Below are 19600 nucleotides of genomic sequence, written 5' to 3' on the forward strand. Positions count from 1 at the left end.
CCTACCAAATGTACTGATTTATTAATTATTTATGTACAATTATGTTTTTTGTTTTTGTCAGAAATATAACATGTGCATATAAACTGTATTTCAATTACAAGCAGATCTTTAAGTGCCTCATTTCTTTATCCAGTAACAATATTTTAAGCATGTTAAACTTAAAATAAATATTCTTCCTGTGCATTTCATGAATAATCTCTACAAATAGAACTGATTTTCCTGCGCCTTCCATCAAGTAAAACCATTTTACTAAGTCTTCAGCAATCATTAAATAAGTACTTCTAAAGAAAATATAGTCTTTTTTTTAACCTTGATGCAGTTACTGATTTTTCTGTTTTCATTAATGCATATTTCTGAATGCATGTTTTTGAACTTATATGTTATTATAATGTGGTGTTTTGTTATATAATAATAAATCAGAGTTTAACAACCAGCTTCTCATTTCTTCATGTCATTTATTTATATATTTTGACCAATAATTACAACACAAAATCATAACATAATACACTCAAAACAATAACTCTATAGTCAAGGGAAAATAGGATAAATAAAGTTTTCTCTTCCGAACTATTTTCCGGATTAAAAAAAACACACAACAAACTTTAATCTCCACTTGTTATTTATCTTTGAATGAACAACACTGTATTGTCTGTAGTTACCGCTATAAGTTTTAAATCTAATAATGAAAGCTTTATTGCATCAGAAGCTTAAGGATTATTGAAACGCTATAAAGTCTGATTTCTGGGTAGAACCAGTACTTTGTGTCTATGGCAGAGATCTAAAGAACGCTCCCAAAGTGGCAATTGAACCCGTGACCTCTTGCTTGCTTAGGAGACACCTCATCCCATCGCGGCTTATTTTTATCATCTCTATGTAAGACTCTTAATCACTCCAGCTTAAATGTTTATGCTCACAATAAATGGTTGTTTATCTGCTGATAAACAATGTAAAAAACAGTATCTACATAAAGCATTATGCTTTTATGTCATTATTTATGGAAAACTCCGTCTATGTACACAAGTTATAACAAGGGCTGTTTGTAAAACATACATGCCTCCCATATGGGCTGTCAGTTTCATGATCCTAGGCGTAAGCGTTCTTCAGTTATCTTCAGAAACCATCTGGTGGAAGGAACAACAGACGGACCGACCGACATGTGCAAAACAATATACCCCCTTTCTTCGAAGGGGGGCATACATATAATTTGAAACTGGCACTCATAATTGACTATGACAGCTGAAGAGTATGCAATTCATGTTCATAGTTATGACTCGTGACCAAAAGTCCTGAAAATACTAAACAATATTTGACCAAGAGTCTCGCATACAAACTTTACACAACTCACGATAATATATACACTTGAACTATACAAACATTATCATGGAAACAGGTACCCTATATTGACAGTAAAGCATCGCTTAAGATAATATCTAAATTTGAAGATACTTATTTATTTTTTTGTTTATTGATCAGTAAATGATACTATTTTAATGGAGTATGCAATCTGAATGTAGAATTATTATTTAACTGCTGTACTTGTCTGGTTGAGGACTGTTGTCCAAGCTGTTCATAGTATTGTTCACAATGTTAATTCATTTCTTTGTTTAACATTAGTATCTAGTAACACTAGTATTAAATAATTATAACAGTAACATAATGCTTCATATTAAGTCACGTTATCTACTGACAATACAAACTCAGCAGCCAGGGTTACTAATCTTTCAAGCTCACATCTTAACACTGATGCCAAATCATAAAATGTCCTTTGATTTCTGAAAGCTAATCAACAAATTTTTTGCTCGCTTGCTTGACCTTGATCCTGGATCTCTTGGTTTCCCGCAGCTCGGCTGTTGGTGGAGGTTGACATTGGGCGATTGTCGAGGCAATTTTCTTAGGATCATCTGGATCAACACGGAACTTCGATCTCAGTGGATGTTCCTTGTTTATCTGAATATACTCCATGCAAATCCTTGAAAGCAAGCCTGGGATGTACTTGTATTGCTTCTTTTCTTTAACAGGTACCACCGTCCAGTTGTTAGCTGCCTTGGAATGCACACGCCTTACTCTAGAAATGTAAACATTTGTAATTTGGAAAATGTCTATAAAATTTATAACGACAACAATTTTAAAAAATGTTCGGCAATATTACGGAATTTATTCTTATGATGCAAATAAGTTTACCTACCATTCAGTTAACCTACTTATATAATCTGTATAAACTGATGTTCCAGTACTAAGCTTTTCATAATATAAAAAATAATATGAACATTTATAAATTGTTTGTGTACTGTGTGTTTGTTGCAAATATTACATATTTACTCATTCATTTTCCATTCGTCTGCTCGTATTGACTAGTGAAATCTTAATCGCACGATTTAATTTATTAAACTATATGTTTGTCCCCTGCGGTTGGCATTAGTTTATAATAGAAAATAAATTTAAACTACTTAAAATGGTCAGTATACCTTGTCTTGCCATCTTTGTCAACCAGTGTTTGTCTATCAATGTGGTGCGTATAATCGATTGCTGCTAGTTGACATCTGCACTTGTATCCTGCATAACTGCAAGAAAAAAAGAAAATGGAAAAAAAAACTATCGTATAAATTTGAAAAAATATATAAATGGATTTTAATTTTGAATGAATAGATATGATACATTTGCAAGCTTTACTTATAGTGAACAAAACAATCGGCAACACCATTACATGCTATGTCATGCTACAAAACCAGACTTATTACAAGTAAATATGCCCCCCAAACAACCATTAATTTCCTTGTTATATTGTGATCTTACTAATGTAATAAACACCCAAATTGTTGTTACTAATGTAATAAACACCCAAATTGGACATACCCAAAAGCATTTCTTTTTGGTGCATACATCAGCAAATGGTTATTGAACATCTCCAGTTCTGATGTTGTTCTGCAAAAAGCAAAATGTGATAACACTGAAAATACAATCATCATGTGCTATGGGTTGTAAACGCGCCCCAGGCGGATGAATATATAATTGGCTTTTTCCGTCTGTCTGTCATTCCGTCTGTCATAAACCTTTTCATTGCTTTATCTAAGAAACTATAAAAGGCATTAACATGAAATTTCATGGGTGTAACGATATCAATGAAAAGAAGTGTTATACACATGAACAATAACTTACACTTTAATAAATACGAGTTATTGCCGTTTTTTGTGAGTGAATAATGTAACTTAACATTGCTATATCTAAGATACCATAGCAGACTTCAGCATAAAACTTCACGGGTGAATTCATATCACTGTGGAGGAGTGTTTGTTTTGTATTGGGTAACGGTTCAGGGCCATAGCTCATTTATGCGAAGAAAAGATATTAATGAGGCAAAATAGTAATGCATAAAAACAATTACCCTAAACTTAGTTTTTAATGATTATACATATATCAAGGGATTTGCAATTGACAGGGAGGAACATTGAATTGATACCATTGATCTTTCCAAATTATTTTAAACAACATTGCCTGTTCACACATTGTATATTTCATTTTTGTACTAGATTCAAATTTATTATTGAGAATTGACATCTTACTGGCATGTGACATAGTATGGAAAGGTCTTCAGCAGTCTGGGTTCCATCACAGTCTTTTGTAGATCCTTGACAGCCATGCTTGCGGGCTTAAGCCATTGTTTTTCTTCAAGATCCCGCTCGTCCTCAACTATCGGCTAATGATCGCACTGCCCGAGAGCCCACGTGTGTCTGTTCGTCACATGATTGATAACTGACAACCATTTTGTCTGTAATATAACAAAAATTAGACATGTCGCAGTTATACACCAATCTCTCCATAGCATGTTCACAAAAGGGTATAGGTGTAAGCAACATTTCGTTTTGAAGTATGGTAGTAGCATGTACATACCATGTTGGGCATAGTTCTAAATGAAAATATTTGATGAATTGGTTAATCCATTTTCTACTAAATATTCAGAAAATAAAGTTACTTTTTAAATACTACAGCAAGTATACACCTTGTGATTGAAACTCAGATACATCCAATCATTAATGGAGTTTGAAATTATCAAAATATTATAAGATTATATTCTTTCCACAAAAATACTGGCAGGCTTTGTTTCTGCAAGTGTTTCACCTTTTTCAAAAGTACTAAAGTGATGAACAATCTCTACAAAAATATGTGGCAAGTCACCAACCATGATCAGGACATTTATAGCCGCGTGCACTTACAATTGACCTTGTTAGCCTGGTCATATTACAGACAGATGATAATGAACCCATTTGGCATTTATGCCTAACGGCTAGAAAAAAGGCCTTGATAAACAGCGAAGACCCAGATGAGACGACGCATGATGCGGCGTCTCATCAGGGTCTGCGCTGTTTGCTTAAAGGAATTGCTGTAAGAAATATTCTAAATATAGAAATAAATATACAAGACATCCCTAAATTTGGAAATAAATTGATCCAATTAAGAAGGATGGGAGAATCCACTAGGCAAAAAATCTGTTAAGACCAAGACAACTACGCTGCGCAAGAGGTCAAATTTTGAACAGAGTGGTAACTATATTGCTTCTGATTGAAATATACAAATAGAGTGGTTTTAAAAACCTTCATTTCCAATGCATTGCCACCACAGGTTTCTGCACTATGAAAGAAGTGGTTTGTGATGTCCTTCAGCCATGGCTTTAATGCTTCGTTACCTTTTGCCAGGGCAATCTACAATAGATTTTAATTAAATCATTAAAAAATAAAATAACAGCACAACTCTAAATAGATCATTGCATGAGAAAATGTTGTCTGACATCTCTGGATGATGATGTATTATAAGTTTCAATTGCTTGAAATTCGGAAAAAAAAATCACTTGAAAAACAAATCACATTATCTGCTGTCAAAGCGATCAAGCTATCCATAGAGTGACTCCCAAACTCAATTTGCATGTTTATAATCAATAATTGGCAAAATGACAACTGTTTTGGATTTTTTTAAATTAATTTTATAATAGGAAGACAGCTATGTTTGCAAACATTTTTTTAAACTAGTAGGTTACATACAAGAATCCCTTCTTACACTGCTCAGTTTCTTTCCCAAGTTCTTTGCCCCATGCCACATGTCATAACTGTGCCGGATCTTTGGATAGGACTTTTCTGAAAATATACATAACATTACATATGTAAGGCATAAACAAATGTGGATTCCTTTCTATATTTATATTGTAGTATTGTTTTAACCTTAGTGTCATTTGCAAGAGTAAGGTGATCTAAATAGTCCCTTATTAAAATTTCAGACAGGTTTTAGACAATGATTAACATAATGAACATATATTTTCAATTGTAACATGTTTTAGGCATCTTTTTCTACTTGTTCGATGTCTATCCCTGTAGTTTCAAATTTACCTTAACTGAGTCCACTTCTCTTGTTTGTATAAACTAATGGTAAAAACTCAGAAGTGCCTTTCCTATTAGGATGGTAATCAAACTTGACTTACATTTTACAGAAAGAAACTTATCTAGAATGTTAATTAAAGATCTGGTGAAAATTCCATGAGTAAAGATACTGGAAACTGCGAATCCAACAGTTTTTCTATAAGTAAAGGGCAATAACTCTGAAGTGCCATGTATGTTGGATGGTTATTCATTTTATGTCGGCAAACATTTCCCAATAGTTTGATGCAGTTTAAATGAAAACTATATGACTAAGAGAGTAAAATAATTCATTTGCCACCTGCCATGGGTGTTTCTATAAGACGTCCCGTCAAGACCGTTGTATAACCAACAAAAACTGACAGTCAACATCAATTTTGAGCTTAAATAAGTTAACATACTGAAATCGTCTTACTCATGATAGCCGAAATCTGTGGGTGAGCATCTGTAACAATCTCTTTCAGTTCAATACCATCTGCTTGCAGAGTTGCTATGGCCTTAGCAAAACCCTTTGCCTCCACCAGACCAGACTTCAAGTCAGTTTCCCTCTTATCGACAACTTCTAGGGCCAACATTTTCTTGTCTTCCTGGTTCATAACAGTGTATGTGCAGTACTTGGCACAATATCTGGGACTGTCCATCCGCCCATCTCCTAATGAAATTCATAAGAAACAATAAAATACTCAATACAATACATCAAAGACAAACTAAAGAAATATTAATTATAATAAAATAATAATAATTATACATTTATATGCCGTGAAATCCTGACAAACAGAGCTGTTGCATTTAAACTTGATAACAAAATTAATTAATCTTTCTTGTATCATTTTGATGTAAATGTTTCCAAGCAGCTAACTAAAAATCATGTATATACAGACGTTTTTTTGCAAGGTAATTATTTTATTCCACGTGCCAATACCATTTAACAATTATGCAGACAATTGATTTCAGTACTTTGACCCACTGAAAGTTTCAAATACTGTCATTTTACTCCTTGTTTTTGTAATCTATTGAAATCAATGAAAGTCGCGTAGTACTCAAAACTTCATTTAAGTCAATAACTTGCTGTGACTCAGTGCTTTTTATACACAAAAACAAAAGGGGGTTAAAAATACCCCAGACGTCACTTTTAACAACACAATTAGTGAGTGATATAACAATTACCTGACACAACAATGCTCACAGCACGGTGTTCCTCTGCAACACTTGCCCTCAGATCTGACCAGTACTTGTTTACTACTGGTACTGCATATTTGTTCTGCACCCTATGAAATGAAGTTTGGCTTGGAAATTTCAGACCAAGGAACTTCACAAACAAGCGAACTTTTTCATAATTGTTGCCAGAGAGCAGAATGGAGGCTGAGGCTTGGAAGTTATTGATAAACATTCCATTTGGTAGAACTGCAGAGCTCTGTCATCTGTGTAGAACATGCCCGTCTTCACAAGTCTAAAGATACAAAAAACAACAAAGACAAAAAAATTAAACGCTGCTAGAAATTGTTTTTTTAATAATGATCATTGTAATTCATATTTACGAAACTATGAACATTACAATTTTTAAAGGAACTTTTTTAGTCAACAATCAGGAATTCATACAAATGAGGTTAACATATGTTTTATTTTTATTTAATACTGACATGGCCATGTAAATTACTTAAACTCTTTACTTTGAAAATTGGAACAAAAAATCTTCTAAGATACTAAAGATTCACAGTTAGAATTGATGGCATGCAAATAGTCTTCCAGGCAAATATGTTTACATTTTAATTTTATAATAACAAATAACAAATTAACATGTTTTAAATAAGTTTCTAACCCAAATGACAATGATAGTACACCCAACAGTCTTTGTTCTATGAGTGGCAGTCTTCCCACACTTGGAACAGTGCTTGAACGGCAGCATATCGAGAAGCTGGTTGAGGCAGTGTCTGCTCACGATATACTTATCCTCAATCATGTCCTCCTCTGTCACCTCATCTAGAGGTTTTTCAGAACCGATTACTTGAGAATCATCCTCATAGTCATCGTCACAGTCTATGTCAAACACTGCGTCAACAACACCAGCCTCATCAACTGCCTCATCATCTGACTGACTACAAAGATAAGAATGAAAAAAAATACATAAAATACTGAGAAAGTTGAAGTAGTTTTAAATAAATGAACTTTTGTTGAATAACACTTCATTGGTAAAGAAAAAAATTATTACCAAGACAGATCATAAAAGTCTACTTACACAATTGATAAGTCAAAGTCAGTTGGATAATCAGTGGGATCATCTGGATCGTAGTCCGGATCATATATGTCTTCCATGCCGGAGCTTGGCCAATCAACTTCCACCCTGAAAAATAATTTCTTGCATGAAAAAAATGCATACATAAACTGAAATTTCTTAATATTAAAGCCAGTTGACAACAAGTCTTTGAAGTATATTAAACAAAAATTTGTTTACGTCTAGTTTAAAATTGTTCATTAAAATGTGTCTTCACTAAAACTGTGCTTGCGAGTTTACACTCAAATAAGGATCATAGCACATACCGAGCAGTTCTTTTGGACACTTCTTTTCTTTCTGTTGCCCTGCAATAATCAAATTCAGTCATGTTTTATTCCTATCAATATCTACGATCATTACTATATTTTGTATGACATATAAATACATAACAGTTTGAAGTAAAAAAAAAAAACAATTTCAAAAGTTTTGTTAAACAAGTACAATTGGGCAGTTACTTTCCTAATAAAAAAATTACAAAAAATAATTGTCAGGGGTCATTAACAAAATTTTATTATGCTAATTGTATTTGTCAACATAGTGTATACATTTGTTTTGTTTGGTTGTTCCATAAAAATCTCTCTTAGTATAAAAGCTAAAAAATAACAATAATTTTCACTAGATCCTTTATATAGTTTCAAAAAAATGTCTTACTTTTCAACTATTTTGACCTTGGTTGGTTTGTCTGGAGCAGTTGTACTTTTCCTTTTGAAGCTCATACCTGATGGCCCAGCCACTCTGAAAATTAAAAGCATTACAAATTACTTTTTTGTTTCTGTTTTAAATAAACAAGAAATCAAAGTTTCCCAATAAATATTTGAAGTTTTTAGCAGGTTGAGCACCTATTAAACTATGTAAAAAACAATTTGGTTAACATCCATGTTGATGATCAGATTCTATATAACTTGGACACACAATATTCTAGCCAAAATCTGGTTTATTTGCAAAGGTAAACATTATTATATAAACACAAACGGCAATGTGAAGATTTAATTACCAATCTATCATATCATAATCTTTTTTAGTCTCCAGTAAAAAGAAGCAAAATTTGAAACATAACCAAGGAATGAATTCAAGTATACTAAGACAAGGTAGTTTGCATACTCAAAGTCTGATAAGCCCCCTCCAATTCCGGACAGTTCACCAGGTGTGTCGCTTCCTTCTGACAAAGAAGATAGGCCAGGATCTGGTGGCACCTGATGACTGTGACCGTGCATGGGTGTCGAGCTTTCTGTACCCACACTGTGCTTGACAGTCAAACTTTCAATAGTTGGGCCAGCACGTGTTTCCAAATAGCTTCAGAAAAGAAGGGTTATTATTTAATGACTACTGATTGCATAATATAATACATTATACAATAAACACACATACATACAAATATATTTTTTAACTAATATATGACCTATAGAAGAAATTAATTATTTAGCATTAAAATACGTGTATTTCGTGGCTATTTTTCAATATTACAGAATACATTTGACAAGAATCAATAACTTATATATAAAGTATGATGTTGCGTGATATTTCAATATGAAGAAATATTTTATGTTTCATTTGTCTCCTGACGGAGTGTGCTTTACAACAAATTCATCAAATTGTGGTACGTATATCTAGAAACACGAATGCTTGTTTTTCGATCGCGCAAGGAACACATTATACTATCAATAATTGTGTTTTTACAGTGCAGAGCAAATACTTCATCAAATCAGAGACGTAGATTATATAACACGTTTGAACTTACCATTTGATAAGTGTTTTACCTGTAGGATACCTGTAGGATGATTTTGGGCTCTGTGGTAAGGACTCAAGTCCTTTTTAAACCCCTCTTCTTATCGACGTCTTATGGTACTGTATTCGTATGTGTTCTCACAACTAATAAAAATAGCCCTTATTCAGTAAAAAATAGTTCCTTAAGTATGGTAAAGAATGAATGTCCTTTTGACAAACAACAGTTGTGATCACTAAAACTTATACACTATGTCCCCATTCCAATGTAGATCAATCTTGCTCTTGAATTCTAATACATTCTTGGCATCAACTACACATTGAGGCAAGTCATTCCACATGTTAATCACTCTTCTGGAAAATTGATTTTGACAAAAAGATGTTCTGGACTTTGGTTTCTCAAGCTTTAGGTTATGTCCTCTAGTTGATGATGTATAATTGAAAAAGTTCTCAAAAACGCAATCATCTATATTTTTGACTATTTTAAATGTTTGAATGGCATCCCCACGAATTCTGCGATGAGCAAGTGATGGTAATTTTAGTTATTTAAGTCGTTCCTCATAGGATGAATTCCTCAAATTCGGTACAAGTTTTGTGGCTCTTTTTTGAACTTTTTCTATGCTAATAATGTCCTTTTTTAAATATGGGTACCATATAACATTTGCAAACTCAACATGCGGACGCACCAAGGCAGTATATAATTTCAAAAATAAGTATTTGTCCATGAACTCAAAAGATCTCTTTATTAAGGCTAGGATACTGTTTGCTTTATTTATCTTTGTAGATATATGCTTACTAAATTTTAGATCTCTTTCGAAGAGCACTCCCAGATCACATTCCTCAGTTGCAGCCTGCAGAGGCTTATTATTCATAGTATATTGTTGATTGGGGTTATTGTTTCCGTAATGTATAACTTTGCATTTGTCAACGTTGAAGGCAAGTTCCCATTTTTGTGCCCATTCGCTGAGAGAGTCAAGATCTTCCTGCAGCCTGCCTGAGTCCGTCACAGGTGCATATAACTTGGTGTCGTCAGCAAATATTTTAGAAATACAGCTCACAGAGTCGGTGATATCGTTAACATATATTATAAAAAGTACTGGACCAAGCACACTTCCCTGAGGAACTCCACTCTCTACACTTATCCAGCTAGATGTACTTCCCTTTATTGACACACACTGTCTTCTCTGACTCAGAAAGTTCTCAATCCAGGCCAGAACATTTCCCTTAATGCCATACGCAAGTACCTTCCTTATGAGTCTTTGGCCACAACACAGTCTTCATCTGTTCCAAGGATGCTTTTGAGATTATTCCATCGGTCAGTCTCATCGCCAAGATTAATAAATTTCGAGCGACACCGCTGAAATCGGGCCTTTGATGCTCTTTTTTTGGCACTTTCCGTAACAGATTTTGTGCGAGGCATTGTTCATTTTGTTTGTAAAATATAAGAGGAAGTGGGTTGCGCGCATGCGCGTACTACATGATTGTATATTATCAACATATCTATACAATGAAAATAAATAACTATCGGAGCTTTACAATTTCTGTTTAAATTTGAAAAACTTGCCAAGCTTCACTTACAATTCGCTCAGTATTTATTTATTTGTTGTTGTTGTTTTGGTTGTTGTTGTATGCGAGCTGGGATTCCGTTCATGTATACGTGGCTATAAATAAATCGTTTCGCGTTGCAACGCTTTATAATTTTGGGGTTTTTAAATCGTCGAAACATGCATATAATGGGTATTTTGGAGCATGGTAAATGTTCAGTTATACTGTTTCATCACAAATATCATTACTACAACAAAAAATTGCGAATCTGAAACCATTTTTTTTTCAATTTTGTCAATTTTCCAAAGTGTGAAAAGATCCCTTTAAGATAATTAGATCTAATTATTGAAATAATTACTGAGACGTAGACTAATTTAACAAAATGCGAATCGCGTATACGATTTAACGTTGCTATGCGCACCTGTCGCTTACATCATTTGACATTTTATCAACATGGCGGACTACACAGAATTAAATTGTGACTCGGCATAAATGGCAAATAACGTCGTAAACGATCGAATTAACGATGGAGATTATACATTAAGAAGGAATTAATGAAATGTCTGTGATAATCAACGATGCATAAAAATGTTTTAGATAGCAACAACATTATTTATTTATTTGTAATTACTCGGTGGATGTATGTCACGGAAACGAGTGTTTGCATATAGACCGTTCCATAATCGATAAATTGACCGCCGCCATATTGTCAGTCACGTGACTGTCCGCCATTACACTGCTGCTAACTGGTGCGAGACTGCGATTCCAAAAGCCAAAAACGTAGAGAATACCCGCTTAACCGTTGTCGGATAAATAAATTACTTAATGAATTAATGTGAGGCGATTATCACATTTTTGTTGTTTAAATGATTGTTTGAAGTTGAGATTGATTGTTACAAATAAAATGTTTAAAATGCTTTCGTGTATTTGTTTTTTTTTTATATCTGTAATCAAGTGGTAATCATCGGCGAAAATTTGCCGGTTCAGTCGCTCATACTATGTCTTAGACTTGTTACTTTTAACGTTTCACAAACAATTCACGCATGTATTGTTGTGTTGATTTTAATAGCCGCAACATCAAGCAATTTATATTTTAATTAATACTTATTAAAGATTCTCGCGCAATTAATTACCGCTAATTGTTTGTAATTGGTCTCATGTGGTAAAAATCTACATTCCAAAATCATAACATATTATATTAAGTAAAAATATTTTTGATACGCCTTCCTTTATTTTTCTTGTTCTAACTGATATCAAAGATAAAAAATTGTGGTTTGGATTTATATTTAATTATGGAATTTTGTCACGTTAAAAAACGAGCTTTTTATTATGAGAGAGTGATATTGATCTTGACGATCTTTTATGTGATTATTCGGAAGATGAAGAGAATGTGATCTATGTGATATATCTATATTTTCATCTGTGAATCATTTAACAGCTATAAAGCTAAAAAATACTAAAACATGTATTTTATAGGTCTTTGAAGTAACGCAAAACATATGGATAACGACACCAAATGTTTAGTCAATTAATCCACACAAAAAAACTCCGAAAAAAACACCTAAATAATATTTCAAAAATATATTATTAAGCGCCAAACGAATTTATTAATACATTTATTTGCAACTTTAAAAACGCGGCATAAGCATCAAATTAAAGATTATCTGAAGACTGAAAGGCCGACAATTTGACACAACAAAGAGCTCTATGCATAAGCCGTAATATTTTTTGCAGAAAAGCTTCAATAAATTACAATAGTAATACATCTAATTATAAAAATATAATTATGAATGGCATGAGTACGTTAGTGTGATAAACACGTGAGTAATAGAAAGTATAAGGGGTGCATTGAAAATAAACGTACTACAAAGCCCTATTAAAAGCGAAGTGCATGACAGTATTTGCATGTAATTTTAATTTGATGGGTTTTGTACAGAGAATGACGCTATTGAGGAATATAAACATACAACTGAAAAACACAACTTTACATGATGCAATTTGAACTGTGTATTCATGTATATTGAAAACTCGTTACTAGTGAGTATGAGTGGCAAATATCTAACATTTTAACACACATATATCTATATTAATATTTTTTTAAAACAATATTTACCCCCGTTCGTGTCAAATGTAATTTCTTGTTTTATGATGTCGTTCGTGCATTGCCGTAACATTAAATCTTCATACGAAATGACGTAGTTTTAATTAACCGATACCCGCTAAATACGTTTAATGTTATGTTTTTAGGTAAATTTTATAATTATCAAATACTTTTTTTCATAAATTAAATCAGGGATTAAACGGGCTAGTATCTTTACGGTGTACAATTTCTGATATTCTATACTGGACATAACTTTTAATTTGTACAATATGTAACATATCTAATGAACGCAACTGTTAAGTATGTCGGAGGTAAAATATTAAACCAAATGACTGCTTAATACTACCAGAAAGAGAAGACATGGTGGCATCATCAATTGTGTTTAATGACCAGACTGTCATCTGCCACCCAGTGTGGTTTATGACACCCCGGGATGACGCCATGTTGTTAGTTAAGTCTGGATAATATCTGATCAAAACGAGATAATCGGATTATGCAGAACAAACGGGCAATTCAACACTGGAATGCAAAGGATTACGCGATTTTAAGATTGATGCATATAATCAAATGATAAATATTGCATTAAGTTTAATTAAATGGTTTTTTTTTAATGTGTTAACGTGTTTATTTTCCTAGACAAATACCTAAAAAATGCACGTTTTTCAAACATTTTTCTGTTATAACACTAACTTAACATCTCCTCTAGCAGAAAAACTTTATTTCATACAATTTGCATGACAAACAAACAAGTTTTACAAAAAGAAAGAAATTCACCCGTTGAATAATCGGTGCTCTCTTATATATGTTACCGGTTGTTTGGCAGTAGTGTAATGGCGGACGCGGAGAGTATACACCCTTTCAGTTATTCGCTTTTACTAGTGTTAGAGTTGTGTCCCTTAGCCGGATGTGACGTCAACGGGGGATAGAAATTCGCCAGAGAAAATAAAATTTTACTGTGTCGCTGAAGAAATCAACGTCTTTAGCACAATATATGCGTAAGTTGCACACATGTTTTATTTTTATTATTATATTGACGCATATTAAAGCTATCGCTTGTTGTATATTTACTTTTAAGTACGATGAAGTGAGAAAAAATGCATTAAACATTCCGTTTTGTCAAGACACATTTCATGTTCGTACATATACCACTACACCTGGATTGGAACTTAAATGTAAATATTGTATAAAAATGCCAAATTTTGAAAGCAAAGCGTATTACGAGTTATTTTCAGAAAGTTTATATTTGTAATCATGATTTTATCATAGGAATTATATGATTTCGGGGCTTTTTTATTCTTAAATAGAACAAGAAAGTAGAAGAATGTGAATGAAAACCAATCAGGAGAACGGGTCATTTAACTTTAATGTTTTTTTACACCAAAATCTCTATATTTATAAACTTTCAAAACCGAAACTATCCTTTGTTTCTTTGAGTGTTTGACAGAAGTGTTGAAATAATATAAAAATCAGCTTCAAAAAAGCATTATATGTGGTGTTTTTTCAGGAATCATCCCAAATGCTATGTTCAGAAACAGTGAAGTACCATGGCTGAACCAGATCCTGTAACAGAAAAGAAAGTACAACAGTACACGACTGTGATTGTCATAAGGTTTGTTTTTTTGTTTAAAATGTGAAATCACTATAATAAATACTCCTAAGTTTATTATTAATATAATTATGCAAATACATAAACATTGGTGGCATGAATATATCCGGACATAGTCATGTACCATAACTACACTCTAATAAATATTGACTCGGTACAGAGACCCAACATGAATGCATACAAGTTCAGCTGTCAAGTTTTAAGCATTATTGCCACTTTAAAAAAAAAAACATGTAACTTACACTACATTCAGTATCGATCATATTTATTTCAAACCATTTTCTAAAAAAATAATATGATGAATTTTGTATGTTGTATAAGTAACATGATTTTTTTCCAAAGAAGCAATAATGCTTAAAACCTGCCTTTTTATTTTTTGTAGCTGTATGCCAAGGATGTCCCTGGCGCTGTTTTACCGCAACTTCAACCAATAAGATGCAAAGTTACAGAGTTGCGAATATGGTTGAAATGCCAGGGACAAGCTGTGAAATCGAATGAAACAAAAGCCGAACTTTGCTTGAGGTACTTATTATATATCGCCTTTTCAGGCCTTTTCCTGGTGTATCTACGGGTCAGTTAAACAGACCCATTCCCTGACCTAAATTGTAATAGAAATTCCCGATTTGAAAAAAATAATTCCCAATAAAAAAAGAAAGAAGAGTTTATGATTATTTTAACTCAATTATATGTAAATGACATCTCACAAAGTACATTACCATGAATAATATGATTTTTCATCTAATTTGAATGATTGTGAAGGGTTATTTTATATTAGTTTTTCCCATATCAGTTGATTTTTGGCACGAAAAATTCACAATCCTGCAATTGCTTTTTTCCCAAAATGGCCAGGAAAAAGCCTGCTTTTTATATTAAAAACGCACATTCAAGTTGTGAATTTTTTTCTATGTTTCTGTCAACCAGTCTGTTAAAAATAAGTTTTATCTGTTTAGTCAGCCTCTCTCGACCACACAGCATATAGTACTTTACAATGTATATAACATGCATAGTGGCACACAGCTTTCTGCTTCAATTAAAATCCCTGACATAATAAGTTACATTACTCTCTTAAGTCGGCATTAGAAATTGGTTGCCACTAGTTAAATTGTCTTTATACATTTTTTGGTCACAAAGATTAGAAGGTAGGGGTGGCGTTTATTAGGTGGAAAACAAGTATCTGAAACAGACTCTGGAGTAGTGCTTTTTTTGTAACACCTTAAATCTTAATGTTCTGTTACAAAGTTTAAATCTTTACTTTTATATATTTTCCAGGGTAAAGAAATTCAGTGACAACCAGGATAACATCCTAATTGTGGATCCTTATCCAGACCAGCCATTTGCAGCTAAGCAGAAGTCGTCCTGTATGAACTGTAAAGGACAATCAACAGTGTCAACAGCGTAAGAACATCTTAATTTGGAAGAATGCACATGGACCCAAAGCACCAGACCGATCTTCAAAGACTTTTCGTACATGAACATTCTGGAATGGACCAAAAGTTCTGGTAAAGGTTCAAAACTGGGTTTTGAAAAGCCTATTCAACGAGGCTATGTGTTTTTTCATGACGGTTATGTATTCGACACATGGACATCTGAACGTAACAGTTCAACAATTGTTAGATGTAAGTGTTTCCGCTCCATGAAAAACCGGTAATCAGGAATAAAGAGTATTGAAATAATCTAAATTAGATTTGAAAGTATTCAATTTTGTGTTATTTTAGTGTCAGTATTTGTGAGATTCACCTCAAATCACATTTATTCATTCAATATAATCATAGAATCTCAGCTCATTTTGGTGCAATACCTGTATCTGAATGTTTGTAATTTTCAGATTGTGTTTCCTTAAATTAGTTTATGATTTCTAGCTTTCACATGTTGTCTTTCATCATTAATCTCTCAATTAATGATACTGCATACTGTTTTGTGATGAACTATGCTACTCAAATGTGCTTATCTTGCATTATTTCTGTTGTAATAAAGCTTATATCACTGATTACAAAGTGTTTTTACTCAAAGGATTACGCAAATCTGTAGCAGAGTCTTAGTGAAATAGTTGCTATGGTGTTTGCTAAGCAATCTGGAGCAACCAGTTTCGATCCCCATCGAGAATCAGTAATGGTTCTTCCCAGGAAATGAACTTAAGTACTGATTTGTCTCAATATGCATTGGACTTTCTTTGTTTTACCTAATATTTCCAAAAAAAACACTAAAATTTCTATTAACAAAATTATTTATTCAGTAGTCATACAATCAAAACAAATTAACAAACATGATTAAAAAGATGTATATACAATTTTTATGTAAAAGCCACACACCTTATTTGGCATAGTAAATTTAAGTATGAATGACATATTTTATCTATGCCAATTAGAATATATCTGGTGGTTACAAGGTAGAAATCCATCTTTTTGCACTTTACAACTTAAAAATAATCCCGTTTGTCGAAATGGATGTGTACGTCTGGAAATCCTACTTTCAGTTTTAAAAGCAGTACTGTTTGAAAAAAAAAAAATAACTTGCTATTAAACTAGGCTATAGATTTAATTTTATTATGCCAACTAGAATATATCTGGTGATTACAAGGTAGAAAGCCATCTTTTTTGCGCTTTAAAAAGTTAAAAATAATCGTGTTTAATATAGAAATCCTACTTTCAGTTTTAAAAGCAGTTATTCCTGTTTGAAAAATAATAAATTACTTGCTAACTAGGCTATAGATTTAATGAAAATTTTGCACACTTTCAAATTGCATCTATATGAACATGTACTTTATTTCAAGGTGTGTAGCTTTAAGTACTCTTTAAGCATTAATCTGTAACTAAATCAATGCTTATATCAAGATAATTATCAAAAACTTTATACAAAGCCAAAAAAAGTACAAATATTACATGAACAGCCAATTGTATTATTTCATTAACCTACATGTAGTATGATGTACACGAACAACATATGTTCATATAAATGGTATGTATGTTAAACACCAGGACATGATATAATTGAGTCTTGGAAAAGAGTGAGCAATGAGCAAACTGTCCAAATTTGATTAATTGTCCCAAACAGAGAAACCGGAATGACCTGATCAAATATGTGAAAACTTTTAATTTTGTTAATTGCACGTTCCACGTGAATTCGCTTCAACAGATGTGGTTTGTCCTTCCAGCAGTCGTATAGTGTAGGGATGGCTCCTGGTTTTAGATACCTCCGCTTAGCAAATCCAGATTCATCAAGACAGTCACGTTCAAAATGGAGAAAACAGACAACCGTATTGTGACTTATCTGAAAGAAAAAAAAAAGAATAAATAAATATGTGTGCTTTTTTTAATCACATCAAAACTATTTTTCTGACATGAAAATGTATAGTACTTTACATGTTTTATTTTCTTTATACAAAATCTTTTTAAGTTTTACTGAAACCACTAACAACTGACCTTAAAATGTCTGTCTTCATCTCTTCGTATTTTATTCAACCAAACAGCTTGAACTGGATCATCTTCAGCTGGAAATGCATGATAGCTGGGCTTTCCATGGCCTTCTAACAATCCTTAGCCAGTGGTGTGACATTTGGGCACACAGCAGATCCTGTTAGACTGAAATTTTATGAAGATCAACTAATAATATTTAAAAAAATCAAGTGAATAACAACTTTACCAATTATTTTGGATCATTAAAATCAGTATAACAAAGTCCACAAACGTGGTTAACAAATAATAAGATGTGTTTTTATCCTATTGGTTAAGAATTTCATTTTATTTGTATTGATATTAATTATTATATGTCTATAAATGTTTTATTCCCAAATGTTATTTAAACAAATCAATTGACTAAACAATTTAATTTACCTTCAACTTCTTCTCGAGTGATACAGTTATGTCTTGAATCTGTTTTCGGTCCGGTTTTGAGTCGAATACTGGTGTTGCTGTGTAAAACTGGACAGCATAGTCGTGGTCATTAATCTGTTGAACAAAATTCTGTTTCATAACATTCATGATAACTGATACATTGTACTTTACACATTAATACACATTAGGCCGGGTATAGCTTAGTACAAGCTCTAATCAAACAAATAGCTTTTTAACAAACCATATGTTGCATTGGATGCCGTTGGCTTTCAATTTAAAAAAATGGTCAATTGGTACAAAAGCACGGTATGACTAAGACCAGTACGAGCGTCCTTTAGTTGCTTCAAAATATAAATGCCAAAGAGTGTTCATACTTTGACGAATACGAAATGTCCTTAGATAAAACAAGTCAATATTTCCACCTATTTAATCTATATCAACATTTCTGAACAGGATTTATTTCAGTAAAAAATCCTTCGTTTGAACGTTTCGTCCTCGCGAAAACATAAAACAGACAAAAACAATACCGCTGCTTTATCAGCATTATAAACCGAATATCAAAATTGCATAAGAAAATAATAAATTATTAATAATAAGGTCAGTACAAACCTTTTCGTTTTAAGTCCATTTACACCGTTGAAAACACACATTGTCAAACAGACGTCTCTTTGTTTGCTTACAGTCGATAATCGGGTATCCCCGGATGACGTCATTCAGGGGAGGTAATTATAATCAGTTAATAACTGAAAGGGTGTATTCAGGGGAGATAATTGGGTAATTACTAAATTATGGAACGGTCTATTGTAAGCGATCAATTTACTCGCAATGTTATTTTAAACATCTGTCGAGATTATTGTTAGAAAATGGGATAAGACAAACATGGTTTCATTTATATGTTAGTGGATCTGTGTATAATCAGATTCATATGCATATATTGCTTTATTATGTTTGTCGTGCTGTACAGTTGATTGAAACAGCATGGAACTTAAATGTACATTGCAAGGTAAATATATTAATATAAATCATAGTAAGTTAAATATTTCTAATACGATTAAATGTGCTTGTTTATATGTTTTTTTTTCCACAACTGCTTCTGATGCGATTACATGTTTCCCCGTAATT

The 19600-nt window shown here is 32.7% G+C and overlaps 1 protein-coding gene and 2 long non-coding RNA genes across 7 annotated transcripts; 1 reads left to right on the top strand and 2 right to left on the bottom strand.

The window, feature by feature from the left end:
* Positions 1-435: 435 nt before the first annotated feature.
* On the bottom strand, positions 436-13935 carry LOC127850987 (uncharacterized). Of its 5 annotated transcripts, none has more exons than XR_008035611.1 (9): positions 7222-7370; positions 6570-6852; positions 5818-6054; positions 5050-5126; positions 4590-4697; positions 3561-3766; positions 2854-2922; positions 2466-2561; positions 436-2065 (listed from the first exon to the last, which is right to left on the bottom strand). XR_008035611.1 is itself a non-coding variant. In XM_052384399.1 (9 exons), the coding sequence occupies exons 4-9, from the start codon at positions 8886-8888 to the stop codon at positions 6820-6822; spliced, it is 651 nt and encodes a 216-aa protein (XP_052240359.1). In that variant the 5' UTR covers positions 8889-8967; positions 9432-11057; positions 11573-11698; positions 13852-13935; the 3' UTR covers positions 6673-6819. The 5 variants fall into 5 exon arrangements, 4 of the variants coding, with proteins under 4 accessions (XP_052240359.1, XP_052240358.1, XP_052240360.1 ...); XM_052384399.1 differs by lacking the exons at positions 436-2065; positions 2466-2561; positions 2854-2922; ... (2 more) ...; positions 5050-5126; positions 5818-6054 and adding exons at positions 7639-7743; positions 7941-7979; positions 8326-8409; ... (2 more) ...; positions 11573-11698; positions 13852-13935 and having other exon boundaries at positions 6673-6852; positions 7222-7498; XM_052384398.1 differs by lacking the exons at positions 436-2065; positions 2466-2561; positions 2854-2922; ... (2 more) ...; positions 5050-5126; positions 5818-6054 and adding exons at positions 7639-7743; positions 7941-7979; positions 8326-8409; ... (1 more) ...; positions 9432-11698; positions 13852-13935 and having other exon boundaries at positions 6673-6852; positions 7222-7498.
* LOC127850989 (uncharacterized) lies at positions 13891-16617 on the top strand. The gene is made up of 4 exons (XR_008035612.1): positions 13891-14037; positions 14547-14651; positions 15031-15170; positions 15918-16617. It is a non-coding gene; the product is annotated as an uncharacterized LOC127850989 (long non-coding RNA).
* Positions 16618-16976: 359 nt separating this feature from the next.
* LOC127851444 (uncharacterized) lies at positions 16977-19170 on the bottom strand. Its single transcript, XR_008035768.1, has 4 exons — positions 19088-19170; positions 18479-18592; positions 18068-18226; positions 16977-17915 (listed from the first exon to the last, which is right to left on the bottom strand). It is a non-coding gene; the product is annotated as an uncharacterized LOC127851444 (long non-coding RNA).
* Positions 19171-19600: the final 430 nt, after the last annotated feature.

This window comes from Dreissena polymorpha, chromosome 11 (genome assembly GCF_020536995.1).
Source record: "Dreissena polymorpha isolate Duluth1 chromosome 11, UMN_Dpol_1.0, whole genome shotgun sequence".
Taxonomy (NCBI): Eukaryota; Metazoa; Mollusca; class Bivalvia; order Myida; family Dreissenidae; genus Dreissena; species Dreissena polymorpha.

Excerpts from the sequence above, each read along its gene's own strand:
- LOC127850987 (XM_052384399.1), bottom strand. The coding sequence starts at position 8,888 with ATGCACGGTCACAGTCATCAGGTGCCACCAGATCCTGGCCTATCTTCT. Across the intron at positions 8,410-8,775 it reads GGGGGCTTATCAGACTTTGA|AGTGGCTGGGCCATCAGGTA; the intron begins GTATGCAAACTA and ends TTTAATTTTCAG. Across the intron at positions 7,499-7,638 it reads GACTTTGACTTATCAATTGT|TCAGTCAGATGATGAGGCAG; the intron begins GTAAGTAGACTT and ends TTATCTTTGTAG.